General features: G+C 42.7%; 1 protein-coding gene across 1 annotated transcript in view; it reads left to right on the forward strand.

The window, feature by feature from the left end:
- Positions 1–17,299, forward strand: part of LOC144691652 (uncharacterized) — a 75,027-nt gene extending 57,728 nt beyond the window's left edge. The window contains exons 16-20 of the mRNA XM_078559956.1: positions 1,768–1,830; positions 6,268–6,343; positions 9,702–9,786; positions 14,449–14,536; positions 15,115–17,299. Coding sequence (XP_078416082.1) covers positions 1,768–1,830; positions 6,268–6,343; positions 9,702–9,786; positions 14,449–14,536; positions 15,115–15,225 — 423 coding nt within the window. The 3' untranslated portion in view covers positions 15,226–17,299. The remainder of the gene's footprint in view (positions 1–1,767; positions 1,831–6,267; positions 6,344–9,701; positions 9,787–14,448; positions 14,537–15,114) is intronic.
- The last annotated feature ends 2,003 nt before the right edge of the window (positions 17,300–19,302 follow it).

The raw sequence follows: 19,302 nt of genomic DNA on the forward strand, positions 1-19,302 counted from the left end.
GACAACAACAGCACCACCCTTGTCAGCGGGTTTGATGACAATGTTGGGGTTGGACCTGAGAGAACGGAGTGCAGTAAGTTCAGAGAGAGACAGATTAGAATGGGTGAGAGGAGCAGAGAAATTGAGACGGCTAATGTCACGCCGACGGTTCTCAATGAAAAGATCAAGAGAAGGTAAGAATCCAGAGGGAGGGGTCCAGGTGGAGGGAGAATATTGGAGGTGGGTAAAAGGATCCGTTGAACAGGGAGATGACTCCTGCCCAAAGAAGTGAGCACGGAGACGAAGACGGCGGAAGAAGAGTTCAGCATCGTGCCGAGCCCGAAATTCATTGAGATGAGGGCGTAAGGGTATGAAACTAAGTCCTTTGCTGAGCACTGAACGTTCAGCATCGGAGAGGGGAAGGTCAGGGGGTATAGTGAATACGCGGCTGGGGCTTGGATTGGAAGATGGGGTGGGGACGGAGGGACAAGCAGGGGTGGAGGGGCCCAGATGGGTGTTGGTGTCGATGAGTTGTTGGAGCTTGCGTTCCTTAGCACTTGAGAGAAAGAGAAAAAGTCAGATGAGGCGAAGAATAAAATGAAACTGGGGGCACGCGCAGCTTTGAAAAAGGGTGCGGCGGTGCTGCTGGAGGGAGAGGTCGAGTGTGTTCAATTGGCGGCGCATGGCACTGAGTGTGGATCTCAGAATGCGACGGGAACAGCAGTCCGAGAAACGTTTTATGTCCCGGAGATACCTGTAATCGTGGGTGGGTTCGAAACAAGAGGGATGGAATTTCAGTTGAAATCCACGTGTGGTGAGTCGGAGACGGAGACAGTCACTGAGAAAGGAAATATGGCTGTGAAAGCGGGTTTTAGTAAACACCCTGTCAAACACCAGGAGAGAAATGGAAAGCAATGAAGGTGAACAAGGCAGAAGAGACAGGCGGAAATCCTGTCGGAGAACAGAGCAATACTTCTTCAAGGAAGGCATTTCTTGAAGAGAAGTGGCAGTCAATTAAACACAGAGATAAAAACAAAAAACTACTGCGGATGCTGGAAATCCAAAACAAAAACAGAATTACCTGGAAAAACTCAGCAGGTCTGGCAGCATTGGTGGAGAAGAAAAGAGTCGACGTTTTGAGTCCTCACGACCCTTCAACAGAACTGAGTATAGTTAGGAGAGGGGTGAAATATAAGCTGGTTTAAGGTGGTTTTGGGGGGGGGGGGGGAAGAGAAGTTGAGGTGGGGGGGTGTGGTTGTAGTATGATTTGGCGATTTAAACAATAAGGGGGACTTCCTATGTTTTGATGCTCATCCTGAATTTCAAAAAATGGATTGGAAGTTCCAGTTATAAATTTTTTTTATAATACCTCTTGACAGTCTGTCTTGTACAATAGAATTAACTGCCTAACACTTGCTAGCCCTGAAGCAGGGCAGAGAATTCCTTTTATGTGTTTGGCAACATGCGGTTATGAAGATCTGGTTGCCTTTAAAAATGTTTCTACTGGTCACAAAACCGCAGAATTTAAAAAAAACTGTTCAAAATAGGATAGCTGACAGGCAAAATGACAGATAATAACTTTATTTTTTTAAAACTTCACTCTCTGCCCGAGAGTTTGTGTTTCTTCCTGGCAGCTTTGATACTTGTCACATTGGAAGTTGCATGTACAAATTTAGACATTGTCACTATATATTAGAACACCAACATTGTATGAGTTCTTGGAGCTCACTGTGAAGCAAATAACCTTTTTATTAAACTATATTATCAATAATATATTTTCTTTTACAGAATCTAGATACTCAAGCAACTTTAGCTCTTGCTTCTAAGCTCACAGCATTTGATTACATACAGGTATGTCACCATTTACAGATATAATTCTTTCTTACTTTCCATTAAGTAGGTAGTTGTGAATATACTGTTATTGCTGGTCGTTTGACTGAGAGAGGTACATTTGCAGCAAAGAGAGCGGCTATAACACCAGAAAATGATGTGTATGGAAGTAGTAGAGCACCTAATCCTACATCGGATCAAATAAGAAGCAGAGAACATAGAAACATAGGACTTAGGAGCAGGTGTAGGCCATTCAGCCCTTCAAGCTTCAATAAGATCATGGCTGGACGAGTTGTGGTCTCAACACCACTTACCCGTCCGTAACCCTTGACTCTCTTGTCTGTCAAAAATCTATCTAACTCTGCCTTGAAAATATTCAATGACCCAGCCTCCACTGCTTTCTGGGGAAGAGAATTCCACACACTAATAATCCTCTGAGAGAAAAAAAACTTTTTCCTCCTCTCCATCTTAAAGCAGTAGACCTCTTATACTTAACTGTGTCCCCTCGTTCTAGTCTCCCCACAAAGGGAAACATCCTCCTAGTATCCGCCCTATCAAGTCGCCTCAGGGTCTTTCAGCCTGAATTTTACATTCCACCCAACCCAAACGCATGTCCAATTGCTCGAAATGACATCGGGCCTGCGTCCCAACATCATTGCAATATTGAGGTCAGTGGGCGCGTGCAGGAGTCAGAACTGTGCCCGCTGACAATTAAAGAGCCAGTTAAGGCCATTAAAAAGCCTATTGACCGAGATTTTACCTTGCCCATGCAATTTTGCGCTCGACACACAGGCAAAATGGGCAGGCGGGTAGCACGTTTTTATCATCCAAGGGTGGGATAAAAGACCCCTGGAGCACAAGTACTTTCATTTTACTTGTGATTTTACAGCTGTCACGTTCCTGAGTTTTGCCAGAATTTCCTTTTGATTGCCTGAGCTTTCCAAGCTGGTTCACCTATAAATTTGTGCCAAAGTTCTAACAATGTAGATCAATCTGTACAAACCATGGGAACATTGACATTTACAAAAGATATCGGCCTTGAAAACCCATGGCCATTTGGCATATTGTCACTGTAATTATATAGCTGGGGGGGGAGGTGTTGAGCTGAGAGTAGGGGCTCTCTGAATGTCAGGCTCCCTATAATCCAGGCCTTCATTATGACGCAGCATACAGACACTGCAGGTTTGTCATCAGAGGTGTCCCAATTGACCCAGGAGTAGATATGGAATATGACCATATCTCTACATAATTAAAAACGTTTTTAAAAAAGGATTCCCTACAAAAGGGAACAAACACATTTCAGTTGTAGACCTCAGTACCCCTTCCCTCATTTCACCCCCAAATTAGCTCTAGCTGTGTCACCTCAGCCAGGCAGTCGAGAGCTGCTGCAATAGCAGGTAGACCAGGTGCACCCTTGATAGCATGGGTGTCTACCATGTTGGAGCATTCTGCTCTCTGGAGTTTGGTAGGTTATGGGTTCAAGTCCCAATCCAGAGAGTTGAGCACGTGGGCTTACAGTCCAGCGCAATCCTGAGAGAATGCTGCACTGTCTGTGGTGACAGTGTTCAGGTGAGATGTTAATCTGCAACCACATTTACCCTCTCTGATGGATGTGAAAGATCCAACATTGCTGTCTGTGGGAGCTTGATGTGCGCAAATTGGCTGGCTGCACATTACACACGAACCTAATATAAGAACAAGGAGCAGGAGTAGGCCATTTGGCCTGCTCAACCATTTAATAAGATCATGGCTGATCTGATAGTAACCTCAAATCTGCATCCCACCCACCCCCGATAACCTATCACCCCCTTGCTTACCAAGGGCAGGATCTTTAGGTCGGCGAGTGGGGGTGGGGCCCGCTCGCCGATGCGGGATGATGTCGGGCGTAACTCCCGACGTCACCCTGCATCATTTCCATTTTCAGGTCAGCGGGGGCGCAGCTGAGTCAGCTGTGTGCCCGCCGACCTGTCAACGGCCTATTGAGGCCATTAATAAAACAACTTAGGTAATTGACAGGGCTGCCCGTCCAACCTTAGGGTTGGCGGGCAGGCCAGGAGCCCTGGCGGGCTTAAGAAAAAGCATGAAACCTCATCCACGGGCAGGGTGAGGTTTCATGAGGGTTTTTAAATATTTCATAAAGATTTGAGTTAAAGTGATGGACATGTCCCAACTCATGTGACAGTGGGCAGAATTCTTACCTCGATGGGCAGCCGAACCCCGCTGCCGAAATGGGGCCCGCCACCATTTTGAGTGGGCGGGCCAACTAAGGCCTGCCCAGTGGCCTTCCCGACAGGAGGCGCTATGCACTTCCTGTGCAGGGGGTGGAGGGAATCCCCATCTGTCAAAGTGCACTCTTTCGCGCATGCACACGATAGAGCGCACTGCTCCCTGAGGCAAAGTCCTGTCTCAGGGAGATTCGTGAGAGGTAAGTAAACTCTAAAAATAGATAAATATTAAAATTATTAACATGTCCCCCTCATGTGACAATGTCATACGAGATGGGACATGTTAATAATAAACACATAAAATTTATTAAATTTTTTAAAAACGGACATGAAACTTCATCCCGCCAGTAGATGAAGTTTCGTTAATAATCTGCAACCCGCTGGGGCTCCTGGCCTGCCCACCAGCCTTAAGGTTGGCCAGGCAGGGTGTTTAATAAGGTTAATTAGCCGGTCAATGGCTTTAATCGGCCAGGGACAGATCGGCGGGCAGACAGCTGATTTCGCTGTCTGCCCGCCTTCATGAATATTTAAAGGAACCGGGATGACGTTGGGGGTTCCTCCCGACATCATTCCGCGTCGTTTTCCCCATGGCGAGCAGGACCCGCCCCCAAATCGCCAAGGGGAAAATCCCGGCCAGCGTCACATGAGGGGATATGTCAGGGAAATTTTTTAAACATTTACCTTAAAGGTTTTAATTCTGAGCCAATCTTCCTGAGGCAGCACTTAGCCTCAGGGAGATCAGTGTGCTGCGCACGAAAGAGCACACTCCCGGCTAAGGGAATCCTCTCCCATCCACATGGGGAGCGCTCAGTGCTTCCTGGCAGACGTCATGCTGGGTGGGCTTTAATTGGCCCGCCCACTTAAAATGGCGGCACGCCCCTAAACTGGGGCACCGACTGGCGGCGCGCCTGCCTGTGCCCGCTCCTGCACTCCCCTACCCCCCCCACCCCCCAATTTTGGGATTTTTCCCCAAGAACCTATCCACCTCTGCCTTAAAAATATTCAAAGACTCTGCTTCCACTGCCTTTTAAGGATCTCTTGAGAGAAAAAAATTCACCTCATCTCTGTTTTAAATGGGTGACCCGTTATTTTTAAACATTCTCCACATTATAGCAGTGACCACGCTTCAGAAAGCAGTGAGGCACTCTGGGACATCCTGAAGTCATGAGAGGTGCTGGAGAAATGCTTATTCATTATTTTTCTTTCTTCACTGATGTAAGTAGATGAACGGAACATCCTCTGCAACTCTTTCCCTCTACCTCCCACCCACAGCTTCCTCGCTGCTGCCACAAAGCTTAGATGGATCAGGGGAAGTAGCTGGGCATGACCTGTAGATCTTCAAGGCATATTTCAGAGCTACTATGTACAAATATATTGAGTCAGTGAAGGATTTAGTCAGGATCAGTTAGTTCATAGCCGAAAAGCCACAGTATTAACACCAAATTCGTTTCCATGTTGTAGATCTATCTGCTTTTCCACTGGAAGTTTAATTGAAGTTACCAAAGTCGTGGGGGATAGCATTGGACCCGGCGCCCAACTTGTTCCCATCCCTGTCTGCACTGTCAGGCTAACTGGAAGACATAAAAACAAAAAACTACTGCGGATGCTGGAAATCCAAAACAAAAACAGAATTACCTGGAAAAACTCAGCAGGTCTGGCAGCATCGGCAGAGAAGAAAAGAGTTGACGTTTCGAGTCCTCATGACCCTTCGGCAGAACTGAGTAAAGTTAGGAGAGGGGTGAACCTTAAACCAGCTTATATTTCACCCCTCTCCTAACTTTACTCAGTTCTGCCGAAGGGTCATGAGGACTCGAAACGTCAACTCTTTTCTTCTCCGCCGATGCTGCCAGACCTGCTGAGTTTTTCCAGGTAATTCTGTTTTTGTAACTGGAAGACATGTTTCTTACAGACGGGCCTTAATTGGGCACCCAGTATGAAATAGCATTGAGAACACTATCTCACCTGGGGGTGGATTCTACATCTGCTTCTGGGCCCGCTGACTTTGCACACATGCGAAACGTGAAATTCGGGCCTATATGTTTCAATATGATCACCTCTTTGCTTTTCAGGGTGGATTTGAGATTTGGTGAAAGGATAACAAGGAGTGTTCTGTTTACATCATACCCAACCTATTTCATTTATCTTGCTCTGCAACTTTCTGATGTGTATCTTCCCCTTATGTAAAAGACAGGCTTTTAAAATGCCAACTACTTCTTCTTGCGCTTCTGCACAGGCTAATCGTCAGCGATCGCGAGCTATGCACTTCCTGAAAGAAATCTTCAATGATGTGCAATGCATCATCACACCAGGTAAGACTAGATTTTTGTCCAATGCAGTGTCAAACTAATATATCAAATAAAGTATGCACATCATTTTAATATAGATTCCCTAATCCAAGAATATCCAAAACTTTTTGTCTTCGTGGGCTGCTGCAGCACCACAAGTAAAGTGTTTCAGTTAATTTGGGTATGTTTTAAGGTGTCATTATTACCAACAGGTCTTAATGTTCTGACTTCGGATTTATCAACCAATGAGCTAACAGCGGGAAGAACATCCTTTCCAACCAGACTTAATAAAAATAGTTTATATAATAACTTGTGAACATTGTAAAATATATTAAGTGGACAATACCAGTAGCAACCAATACTGTATCACATTGGTAAGCAATTTACTTCATATGTCTCTTAGTCTAGGGCCTGACATGATATTGTTCTCTGGGGAAAAAAAAACTGCAACCAATCTTGGGAAATTTATAAGTACTAATTTGCATTGCTAATGCACATTGTCCACTGAGATAGATATAAAGAGCACAAAGGAGGACTTCCACCCTGATTTTAAAAACGAGACTGAAACAAGGCACGATTTGGATGATTCTCACTGCATTTGCCATGTTTTTCACCAAATTTCAGATGTCAGTAGAGAGAATTCATAGATATTGGATCTAGATTTTTCTATAGTGATTTTGCCTGGGATATTATAAGAAGCTATTCTCTTTGAATTCAAGAATCAATTTGAAATCATCTGGAAGAAGCTGCTCCATCTACAATGATGGAGAAAAAGGCAAAATGTTATATCACTGGCTTCAAAAGAGCTTATGAAATGGAATCATTCAATTTGAAACTCCTATCAGGAAAACCGATTTGAAGCTTCCAAAAGATGGCATGGATTAGGGAAGACTCTCACAGAAGTTTAAAAAAAAGTTATTTGCAAAGGCTAAAATGATGTTTGTTGTGATATCTTGCCATTTCCAGTAACTGGAATGAGGTCCTGTGGAGGCATAATATAGAAACATAGAAAATAGGAGCAGAAGTAGGCCATTCGGCCCTTCAAGCCTGCTTCGCCATTCATCAAGATCATGGCTGATCATCCAACTCAATAGCCTGTTCCCACTTTCTCCCCATATCCTTTGATCCCTTTTGCCCCAAGAGCTATATCTAACTCCTCCTTGAAAACATACAATGTTTTGGCCTCAACTACTTTCTGTGGTAGTGAATTCCACAGACTCTCTGGGTGAAGAAATTTCTCACTCTCCTCACTGCCTGCCATTCAGAAAAAGACCCGTTTATTCCTACTCTTTGTTTCCTATCTGCCAACCAGTTTTTTATCCATCTTAGTACACTACCTCCAATCCCATGCGCTTTAATTTTACACGCTAATCTCTTATGTGGGACTTTGTCGAAAGCCTTCTGAAAGTCCAAATAAACCACATCCACTGGCTCCCCCACATCAACTCTGCTAGTTACATCCTCATATAAATCCACGAACCTTAAACAACCAAATTATGCCTGGTATTTTTATTATTTTGCACATCTTCTGGAATCACAACAACAAAATTAAATGTACCAAGCACTTCACAGGAGCATTATAAAATAAAGTATGACACTGAGCCACATAGGTTTTAATGTGTATCTTAAAGGAGGAAAGCAAGGTAGAGAGGGTGAGGGTGTAAGGACTGTGTTCCAGAACATGGGGCCTAGGCGATTGTAGGCACAGCCACCAGTGATGCAGCAATGATGCATAAGACACCAGAATTAGAAGGGCACAGATATCTGAGAAGGTCGTGGGGCTGGTCGAGATGACTGAGATAGAGAGGGGTGAGGCCATGGAGAGATCTGAAAACAAGGATGAGGGAGCCAAGAGTATGTCAGTGAGCACAGTGTGATAGGGGAACAGGACTTGCTGCGGAAGACACAGGCAGCAGAGTTTTGGATGACCTCAAGTTTATGAAGGGGACCAACCAGGAGTGCATTGGAATAGTTGAGTCTAGATGTAACGAAGGCATGAGTGAGGGTTTCAACATCAAATGAGCTGAGACAAGGGCAAAGCTGAGCAATATTATGGAGATGGAAATGGGCGGTCTTAGCGACCGGCACAAATATGAGAACTGAAGCTCACCTCGGAATGAAATGTGACACCAAGGTTGCGAATGGACTAGCTTAATCTCAGACTGTTTCCAGGGAATGGAATGGAGTCAGTGGAATTTGGTGTGGGGACCAAAAACAATGGGTGGGATTTTCCGCACCCACCCGCCGCCGGGATCTTCCGGTCCCAATGCAAGTCATTGGACTTCTGGCTTGGGCACTGCCTCATCCGCGAAGGAGCTGGAAAATCCCGGCCAATGGGTTTATTCTTCCCAATATTTAATTGGAGGATGTTTCAGAGATGCCTATGGTCCTTTTTGGACTATGGCTAATTACTTAGTCATTTACTTCTGCTCAGCCAGTAGAAGATTTCAGATAAGCAAACTGATATTTTAATGAAGGTGGAGGAGCCGAGAGACATGGTGGTGAGATACAGCTGAGTGTTGCCAGTGTACTTATGAAAACTAATGCTGTGCTTTCGGATGATGTCACTAAGGGCAGCATGTACATGAGAAATGAGAAACATCCATGGGGGCACCAGAGGTAACTGCAGGAATGGCAAGAGAAACATTGCAATCTTACCAAGACTTTAAGTTTTGGCATAGGCCCTTTCCAAGTAAGGGAGCACTGGGACTTGTAAAATGAGATGTGAAATAATCTAGATTAAGAACAAATAAAAAGGCTTAAAAAAAACATAAGTGTTGGTCCTTTCTCATCCAAATTTTGTCAGTATAAAGCAATTTGCCAATCTCAAAACTGACCTTGTATTCCACTGTGGTTTTCTAGTAGTGCAAGATAAACATTCTTTAATATTTAAGGAACAGTCATTGTATTCAGTAGAGTGAAGGCTATGATTGTTGCATCCTCAAAATTCAAGAATGTTGTAACTTGAGACTGATCTTTTAACATATTATGCTTTTATCAGAGGGAGGAAGAGGGTCCTGTCTGATGAGAAAGACAGTACAGGCATCAATAGCAACCACAGTATTTCATGTTTACTGTGGGGGTTGTTTGAAGTGTAAAATAGCAGCTGAGTTTCAGCATTACAGCTAAGATGGGGAATTTCATTTTGACAGTGTCCTGAATTACTTGATGATGCCACTCACAGGTAAGTGATGCTGCCACAGACTAACACTGCATGAAATTTGGGACAAATATGTCTGTTTGTTATAGGAGAGGATGCTAAAGATGGTGATTAGTAAGCAGTATTAGCAAATTTACCACTGATTCTATGGCGTTAAGTCTTCATTTGATTAGCCTACAGGCAGATTTGTTAATTGTGTTATATTTTTATGTATGTTCCTAGCTACACCCTGCACTGCTCCACCTTCTAAACCCTCCGACTTCATCACAGGTTGCAGTGATTTTCATACCTTGTTCTGCACATTAAGGTAAGCATAAGGGATTTTGGATACAGAATATCAAGAAAAACAGATAACTTAACACATTCTGCAGTTAAATAGAGTGCTGGCTGTACTTAAATAAAAGCTAAAAAATGGGCCTGGATTTTTGTCTTGGGCTATGGAAACATGAGTTGGGGCTATTTTGCAGCTTCCAAAACCTGAACACACCTCCAAACCCTATTCCCGCCATATTTTAGTCTTTAAGAGACATGGGTGGGAGGTTTGAGAGTCTGGAGTCAAGCTGACTAGAAGGCACCGCTCAGTTCTCGGGATCAGCAGCCCAGCTCCCAATACAGTTCTCATGCTTCCTAAACTTCACCCCACTCCCATGCCCCTCATATCACCCAAACCACACTGTGCTCCCTTCATGCCCCTTCATACTCCACATGCCCTTCCATTCTCTTCCTCCCCCCCCGCACCCTGCCCCATGTATCCTCCACCCAGGAGTGTTTTAAAGGAGGAAGGCGAGGCAAGAGAGATATAGGGAGGGAGTTCTAGAGTCTAGGGCCTAGGCAACTGAAGGCGTAGCCACCTTTGGTAGAGCAATTTAAAATTGGAATGCCCAAGAGGCTGAAATTAGAGGAGTGCAAATGTCTGAGGGCTGTGGGGCTGAAGGAAATTACAGAGATAGAAAGGGGGCGGCCATGGAGGAACTTGAAAGCAAGGATGAATATTTTAAAATCAAGATATTGTTTGACTGGGAACTTGTGTGGGACAATGAGCACAGGGGATCAATGGCATTTGCTAAGAGTTAGGACATGCGCAGCAGAGTTTTGGATGACCTCCATTTACAGAGGTCAAAGACATGAATGAGGGTTTCAGCGGCAGATGAGCCGAGACAGAACCAGAGAGGGATGATGTTACAAAGGTGAAATTAAGTGGTCTTAGGGATGATGCAGATATATGGTTGGAAGTTCATCTTGGAGTCAAATATGACACAGAGGTTGCAATCAGTCTGCTTCAACCTCAGGCAATTGCCAGGGAGAGGGATGGAATGGGTGGCAAGGGAGCAAAGACAATAGCTTTGGTCTTCCCAGCATTAAATGGAACAAACTTCTGGTCTTCCGGTACTGTATGTTGGATAAGCAGTCTGACAATTTAGAGGCAGTGGAGGAGTCAAGAGAGTTGGTGGTGAGGTGAAGCTAGGTGTGGTCAGTGCACATGCTGGGCCTAGGCACCTGAAGGCATAGACACCTTTGGTAGACCGATTAAAATTGGGATGCCCAAGAGGCCGAAATTAGAGGAGTGCAAATGTCTGAGGGTTGTGGGGCTGAAGGAAATTACAGAGATAGAGAGGGGTAGGCCATGGAGGAACTTGAAAGCAAGTATGAAAATTTTAAAATCAAGACATTGTTTGTTTGACTGGGAACTTGTGTGGGTCAATGAACACAGGGGATCAATGGCATTTGCTGTGAGTTAGGACAGTACTAATGCTGGGCTTCTGGATGATGTTGCCAAGGGACAGCATGTTGATGAGAAATAGGAGTGGGCCAAGGGTAGGTTGTTTTGAAACCCCAAAAGTGTGGGAATGTGAAGAAAGTCAATTGATTCTCTGGCTATGATTGGATAGATAAGAATGGAACCAGATGGGTACAGTCCCATCCATTTTGATACCAGTGAAGAGGCATTGGAGGAGGATGGTGTGATCAAACCTGTCAAAGGCTGCAGATAAGTTGAGAATGACAAGGAGGAATAGTTTGCCTTAGTCACATTCAAATAGAATGTAATTTGTGGCTTCATAAAGAAGACATAAAGAGATTACAAATGGATATATATTATAGGTTAAGTGAGTGGGCAAAGATCTGGCAAATGGACTATAATGTGGAAAAATATGAAATTGTCCATTTTGGCAGGAAGAATAAAAAAGCATATCATCTAAATGGTGTGAGATTGCAGAGCTGAGATGCAGAGGGATCTGGGTGTCCTAGTGCATGAATCGCAAAAGGCTTGTATGCAGGTACAGCAAGTAATAAAGAAGACTAATAGAATGTTATCATTTATTGAGGGGAATTGAATACAAAAATAGGGAGGTTATGCTTCAGTCATACAGGGCATTGGTGAGACCACATCTGGAATACTGTGTACAGTATTGGTCTCCATATTAAAGGAAAGATGTAAATGCACTTGAAGCAGTTCAGAGAAGGTTTACTAGACTAATACCTGGAATGAGGAAAGGTTGGACAGGCTAGGCTTGTATCTGCTGGAGTTTGGAAGAGTAAGAGGTGACTTTATTGAAACGTATAAGATCCTGAGGGGTCTAGACATGGTGGATGTGGAGAGGGTGTTTCCTCTTGTGGGAAAATGTAGAACCAGGTGGGTCACTGCTTAAAAATAAGGGGTCACCCATTTAAGACAGAAATGAGGACAATTTTTTTCCAGAGGGTCATGAGTCTTTGGAACTCTTCCTCAAAAAGCAGTGAAAGCAGAGTCTTTGAATTTTTTTTAAGGCAGAAATAGGTAGATTCTTGTTAACTATGGGGGTGAAAGATTATGGGATTAGGTGGGAATGTGGAGAAATCAGATTAGCCATGATCTTATTGAATGACAAAGCAAGCTTGAGGGGCCGAATGACCCACTCCTGCTCCTAATTCGTATGTTCGTACAAGAGCTATTTCAGTACTGTGGCAGGGGAGGAAACCCAATTGGAGGCATTCAAACATGGAGTTCCGGGAAAGATGGGTACAGATTTGGGAGGCAAAAACACCTTCAAGGACTTTGGAGAGGGAAGTGAGGATGGAGATGATGACAGATTTGAAGGAGAAAGGGACAGAACCTGAGGATAGAGAACTGTTAACAACGTTGGCTAACATGGGAACCAGGAAGGGACATTCGGTGGTCAGTAGTTCAGTGGAACTAGAATTGGCAGAGCAGGAGGGGAGTCTCATGGACAAAATGAACTCTGAGAGGGCATGAAGGAGAAAGGAGAGACAAGTTCAGGGCTAGGGCAGAGGGGAACCTTAGACAAAGTTTGACCCGGTAGGCCAAGCAAAGGGAGGGAAGTGACAGAGGCAGCTGATCAACTGGTCTCAATCTCCATGAGCTCCTTGCACTTGTCCTTGGAAGCGAGGATGGAGGAAACATGGAAAGGCTGGTTTAAGAGGATGGCTTGCTGTTAGAGAAAAGAAGCTGGGGTTTAACTTTGCATTCCAATATGATGCTGAAATACTGAGCAGTTTAGCATGTGAGTTTAGCAGGACCCAATAAGTGCTTTGTGATCCAACCAGACCCAGCTAAACCAGCCATATCCATTCCGTTCTGTGTCCCTTGGACTTAAGTGAGTGAATTTGAGGGCCATACCAGGGGAATGGTCAGAATGAGAGTGAATAATGGTTTTAATGGGGCTGCAGAAATGTAGTAGTGAATGGAGGGCCAAAGGCCAGACAGTTGGGAGTTTGAGAGTGCAGCACTAAGTAAATTGGGGGAGGTTTTATTTTCCCCTGGGGTGGATTCAGAGGAAGTATAGTTTAGAGGGGGAACTGGGATGTGGGTGGAGAGCAATTCAAGAAAGTGTCATTACCTGTGATTGATACTGTGGGGTAGCGCGGCCCACACAAGATGACAAAGTCAAGCAATTGGCCGTGACTATGGGATGGGGAATTTACATGGGTGAGATTAAGGGAGGATAGGAAGGCAGTAAACTCGGTGCAGAAAGAGCATTATGAATTGAGATGGAGGTTAAAATCACCTAGGATGAGAAGTCACTCACTACAGAGCCTGAAGGACGGCTTGTTGAGAAGATTGTGTGGATGGTAGGGAATGAGTATTTTGAATGAAAGGTGAGAGGGATGGAACAAGGTGAGATCTCAAAGGATGAAAATGCCAGAAGAGTAAGGGGACAGACGAAGGTGAGATTTGGTTAGAAGAGCCACACCAACACCAGAACGGTCTGGGCGAGGCAAGCGGTGGAAGTTATAGCCAGGCAGGGAGGCTTCTGTTAAGAAGATGATGTCACCATGCCTCAGCCAGGTTCTGCCTAGACCATGATGTCAAAGCAACCATGATAAACTCATGGATTGCAAGGGCTTTGTTTAGGAGTGAACATACATCATGGAGGAAGATGTGGAGAGGAGCATTGATAGTTTGACCACTAGTGGAGTCCACAGGATCAGCAATGGGAAGGGTGAGTTAGCCAGGTAGGGGATTACCAAGATCAGCCCTCAGCCAGTGTGTTGAGTGAGAAGGTCAGCAAGAGAGTGACATGGGCCAGATTGTTATGCACATTGTTATGATAATATTAAAGGGGACGAAGAATGGAAAAAGGCAATCCTTGGGTACAAATGAATATTTGCCACATGCTCACCTAACTATAGGGTGTATTGCACCTGGTCCAAGTACTCTGTGGATAATTTATTGTAAATGTTATCTTCTGTCTTTTAGTTATCCCTGGTCAGTTTGCAGTGGCACTTATTTAGAATGTTGAGTGTAAATCAGACATTCTACACTGTAGTAGGAAATATGTATTATTCTGATGGTGTATGGTGAGCTCTAGATTGCATTTCACCTATACCAGACCATAAAGTTGTTATTGAACCAATAAGAAAAAAAGTAAGAGTACACAATATGCATCATGATTGGATATATACAAAAGTCCATAATCAAATAAACTGTGGAAATTCTTAATCTAACTAGCTAATATATTTTTCAACTCAGATATATGCAGCTTGCAAATTTGACAGGAATTCCTTCTCTCGTGATTCCAGTCGGATACAGCTCCTCTAGGCTACCCATAAACCTTCAGGTAATGTCGCATTCTCTCAATGTCAATGCAAATGCCCCGGAAAAGTGATCATGAGCAAACAAGACAAAAATTCCTTTTTATATCTGATTCAAGGCAATGATTAAGGTCAAAGGTGCAAGCCCTCCATTTGTTCTGTGATGTGACTGCAAGTGCTTGCCAATCTTGGAAGACTCCAAATGCAAAAATGAAACCGCGGCCTATAAAATGTGAAATGCAACATACAGGAAAGATTCAGAATATGTTGTAATCAGGATCAATCAGCTTGAGTTGAGATAGATTTGGCCTTGGCAAATGCCGAAACATAAAATATGGCTTAAAACATGGCAGAAATCAGTGTAAACAATTGGAATCTTTCTACTATAAGACTGTTTGTTTGCTCTCCCTCCCCCGGGTTGTACCCCGTTAATTGTTACCAGTAGCTTTCAGCTCCCAGATCGCACTAGAATACCCAGCTCTGCCTCTTTGTCTTCCCAGCCAGTTGTGCGTTGTTATGTTATACCATTGCATTGGAGTCATATTGTCTGCCCTTGTATTTAAAAATATGCAATTACATTAATAATTCTGATTCTTTCTCCCAGATTATGGGTAAATGGTGGGATGAAGCAATTCTTTTCCAAGTTGGAATGAAGATAGAACAGTTCCGTGCTGAAACGAAGAAACCGCAGATTTATTATGATCTTCTGCAATGAAGCATTAAGGACCTCGAGGTGATTTGTTGTGTTTTACAAATTGAAGCCATGTTCCTATTTATGTACTTGCAGGAAGCATTTAATTCTTGTGTATAATACCTTGAAATATGAAGCTGCTTCTTTTTAAAAAGATTTCATCAAGTTATCCCCTGCTGAAAAACTGTGCATTCATCCTTATATATTTCTCTTTGTTGTACGGCTTGTCAGCCCTCCTGTTGGGAGGCCAAATTAGTTGGTTCTAGAAACGGCTTTTCTCTTTCCTTTTACAAATTACCTGTAGGCTGCTGGCTATTGAGAAGGATGTAAGATTAAGATGATTACTTATGCACATACAGTAAATAACCTAATGCAAATCGTGGAGTGTAATATCATGTTAAAGGAATTGACAGTAACTCAGTTTAAATAATCCAACTCAAACTAATGATTTCAAGGAGCAATTTAATTCTAAATGAGAATCTACCTAATTAAAGGTCAATATACTGAACTTCTGTGCCTAATAATTCAATTTTTGATGATAGTCAGTGAGCAGCTTAATCATTAAATCTGGGAGTCTCAGAGAAATACTTGTGACTTGTAACATCATGTTAAACAACTGTGTTCATTCTTGCAGCATTGCCTGGTTTCCTTTATAGGCCTGACCTAAATGTGTACATCTTAGCGTATGGAACACATTCAAATGCATAATTCTAGATTTTGATGATAGATAACTATTATCGTCTTAAGTTATTATGAGTTATTCCAAAGATGAAACCTATATATATATAGAAATCAAAATGCTGGAATTTTGAAACAAAAACAGAACATGCTACTAACACAGCTGGTCAGCATCTGAGAAAACACACAAGTTTATGTTTTGATGAAGATGGGTCTGCACCTTAAACATGAAACGAGACTTTCTTACCAGTTGAAGTTAGCCTGGAAATGACCAGGAGTTTTCAGGACTGTAAGACAAATTACAAAACTGATTTTTATTTAAATTCTTATTCCTATATCATAAGAAATGTAATTTAACAAATTACTATAATGTAGAGAGATTTAAAGTCCATTTGCTGCTTACGTTATGAGTTAATCTTAAATAACCTAACTTCTAATGTTGAAAAACACCATGTTATCTAATATAAAAGCAAAATAATGCGGATACTGGAGATCTGAAATAAAAACAGAAAATGCTGGAAAAACTCAGCAGGTCTGGCATCATCTGTGGAGAGAGAGAAACGGTTAACAATCCAATATGACTCTTCTTCAGAACTATCTTACCTAATAGTTTTGTTTGCCTGATGCTACTAGGTAGCTAATAAGCCACTGAGAGTTTGACTTTTGCCTGTCAGTGGAGAGAGACTCACTGTCCCATTCTCAAAGGTGTTCTATCTATAGAGTTTTACATTCGTAATGAGTTGAATAAGCATTGCAGATACTTCAACTTGAAATGACTTTTGCCCCAACATCAAAACTTTCTGGTAAGCTATTTTAGCACAATTGATAAAACACTATGATAGCAACTATGCATGTCTCCCTTAAATTGTTCTGCATTTTATGTTGTGTAATTCTCATTCTTTTATTTGAATTGCTAAAATGATTTGAGGAAAATTGCTACAAACTTTAGATTTCGGCAGGGGTCTAGAAGGGGTGATATTAGACTGATTACCTGTTGTACAACCTGCCCAATTTTCTCTTACATTGACTTCATTAGGAAGAGGAATCAGATGGGGTATCTAACAGGTGATCAATCCGATATTGCCCATTTTATACTCCATGCTGAAATCAAAAGGTCCAGTGAATGTTACTGAACAGTTGAGATAAGCACAATTTTTATTACATATTTGAATAGAAATCCTATATTGCACCTGCAATGTTTGTTGATGATTTGTATTTCTAACTATTGCTGTTGTACTATTGTGACTTGACAGACCAACCACTTAATTGTGCTGCTCTTATGAATCTGTTAAATTCAATAGACCATCCAATAAAGTATTTCAGATGAGTGTGATGAGCCGCAGCTTTTTGGGTATATATTCAGCATCTGTGACTTGAAAATATTTTGATTTTTAATAAAAAGATCTTTTCACTATCCGAACTAATGCAGGTTGTTGTCACTTATTGGCAAAGCGATTTATAAAAGACATGGGGCTGTAACTTCTGAGCTCCAGGACAGCGTAACTGGGGGGTATCCCAAAGATGCACTGGGGAACCCCCTTCCAGAAGTTCCCAGGTAAGGTTTGCATGGCAATTGCCTGGGAAGTGCAAATTTCCCCTGGGCCATTGCCCTGCATTGGGAACCATCTGAAAATGCAATTTAAATCACAAACATCAGATGGTTCTGACTGTGTTACATTTGTTAGTTACCTAGAAAAAGTCAGAAGAAATAAAACCACTTCTAGCTTCAGAGTAACAATTGTACAGATCCACACCGACCCACCTCACCCCACACCCCCCCAACCACCACGGGACTCCCCCTCCCATGAGTCTCCTCTCCCATGGGAAAATGCTGCAAAAAGTGGCATGGTCTCCTTGCTTCCGACTCTGAAACTCTGGACTGAAGACCCCGGGAACATGCAACCCTGCACAGTTCTCGTCCTGCCCGAGTCCAAAGATTTCAAGGTAGGGGCAGAGTAGCAATCTGACTCTGCCACTCCACAGAAGTTCAGGCCCCCCGCCCCCCCCCCCCCCCCACCACCGACTTTTTTTTAAGCAACGTATGATTAAGGTTTGATAAAAAGTAAAGTAAAGGCATACAAGTGAACAACAATGATCATGACAGAGTTTCAGCAAATTACTGTATCACTATACTGGTACCTTACCAATGTCTATCAAAATTGCAAGCTGATCTCTTTGTTCTTTGAGCTGTAGATGTTGTTATGATCCCTATAGAAACTGAAAATTTGAGAGTTTTGTATTCCCAGTAACCAACTCAAATGACCACACAAGATTTCACATTTTAAGACTTTTACAGGAACAAACTAAAATCAGCATTGTTTATTCAAAGTAGGCAAATAATACACCAAACTACAGAAAAGATATTTCCCCTTCCTAACACAGTTGAAAACCCAGCTCTGCGATTATATATCACACTGCACTTACAGAATTGTAGTCTTTACAGAAATCAGTCGAAAGTTTCCAATGAGCTCGCTTCTCCCCTTTTTACTGAGTTGTAACAACTAGTATCCATCGAAAGTAGTTTCCCTCAGTATTCTGAGAATTCCTGAACTGACTTCCAGCCCACTCCTTGTCCCAGCATTCCAGAATGAATTTTCCACTGTCCTTAAATCTCCACAGTCCCATCTCTTTGACCAAAGAACAAGCCCATTGGCATCCTGTCTGGTGGCTAACAGAAAAAAGCCTTTTCCTCTGCTGTTCACAGCAGCTGTCTCTCTCTTCACCGCACCCCCCCCACTCCCCCCCACCCCCAAAGCATCTTGCTCCACTAATTCATTTTACCTTGAATTAAATAGGCAGTTAGAAAATAACCAGCTTATAAAACCTCACATTCATAACAAAATATGTCTCTTGTGGAAAATCATACAGAAAATTATAGTAAATACCTGTCAATTTTTTTTACTGACAGTCCTGTGGCTTTAATGTGAACATTATTTAAATTTTCCACCCTGTACACTGTAAACTTAGAATTAGATACACTAAATTCCACCCTGTCTATTCCCAACCACGCTTACTCCCAAATCATAGCCCTTGTTGGTGAATTTCTAGGAGGATTTGTACTCAATTCCTTGATGATTTTAAATTTTCACATTAAAAATGGTACATTCTGGTTCTTTTTGAACATTTGTTACACTTCAGAATTGATCACTTATATCCGATGTCACAACACCCTACCTAAAGCAGTCTTCACCAACTTCAATGTGATTTTGGGGCTTGAAGATGCCATCCTGTTGGAGGGAATCTATAGTCCTTACACCAATAAAGACTACAATTCTGTGATTTTAACTTGCTTTTTCTATTTGATGTCTTTATGTATAAAATAATTTTATGGCTTCTACTAGTACTCGCGCTTTCTTGACAACCATTGTAATTGCACCTCAAGTTCTCTCTTCTGAAAACCCCCCTTGAGCATCTTACTCTTTA

This window comes from Cetorhinus maximus, chromosome 16, assembly GCF_964194155.1.
Source record: "Cetorhinus maximus chromosome 16, sCetMax3.hap1.1, whole genome shotgun sequence".
NCBI lineage: Eukaryota > Metazoa > Chordata > Chondrichthyes > Lamniformes > Cetorhinidae > Cetorhinus > Cetorhinus maximus.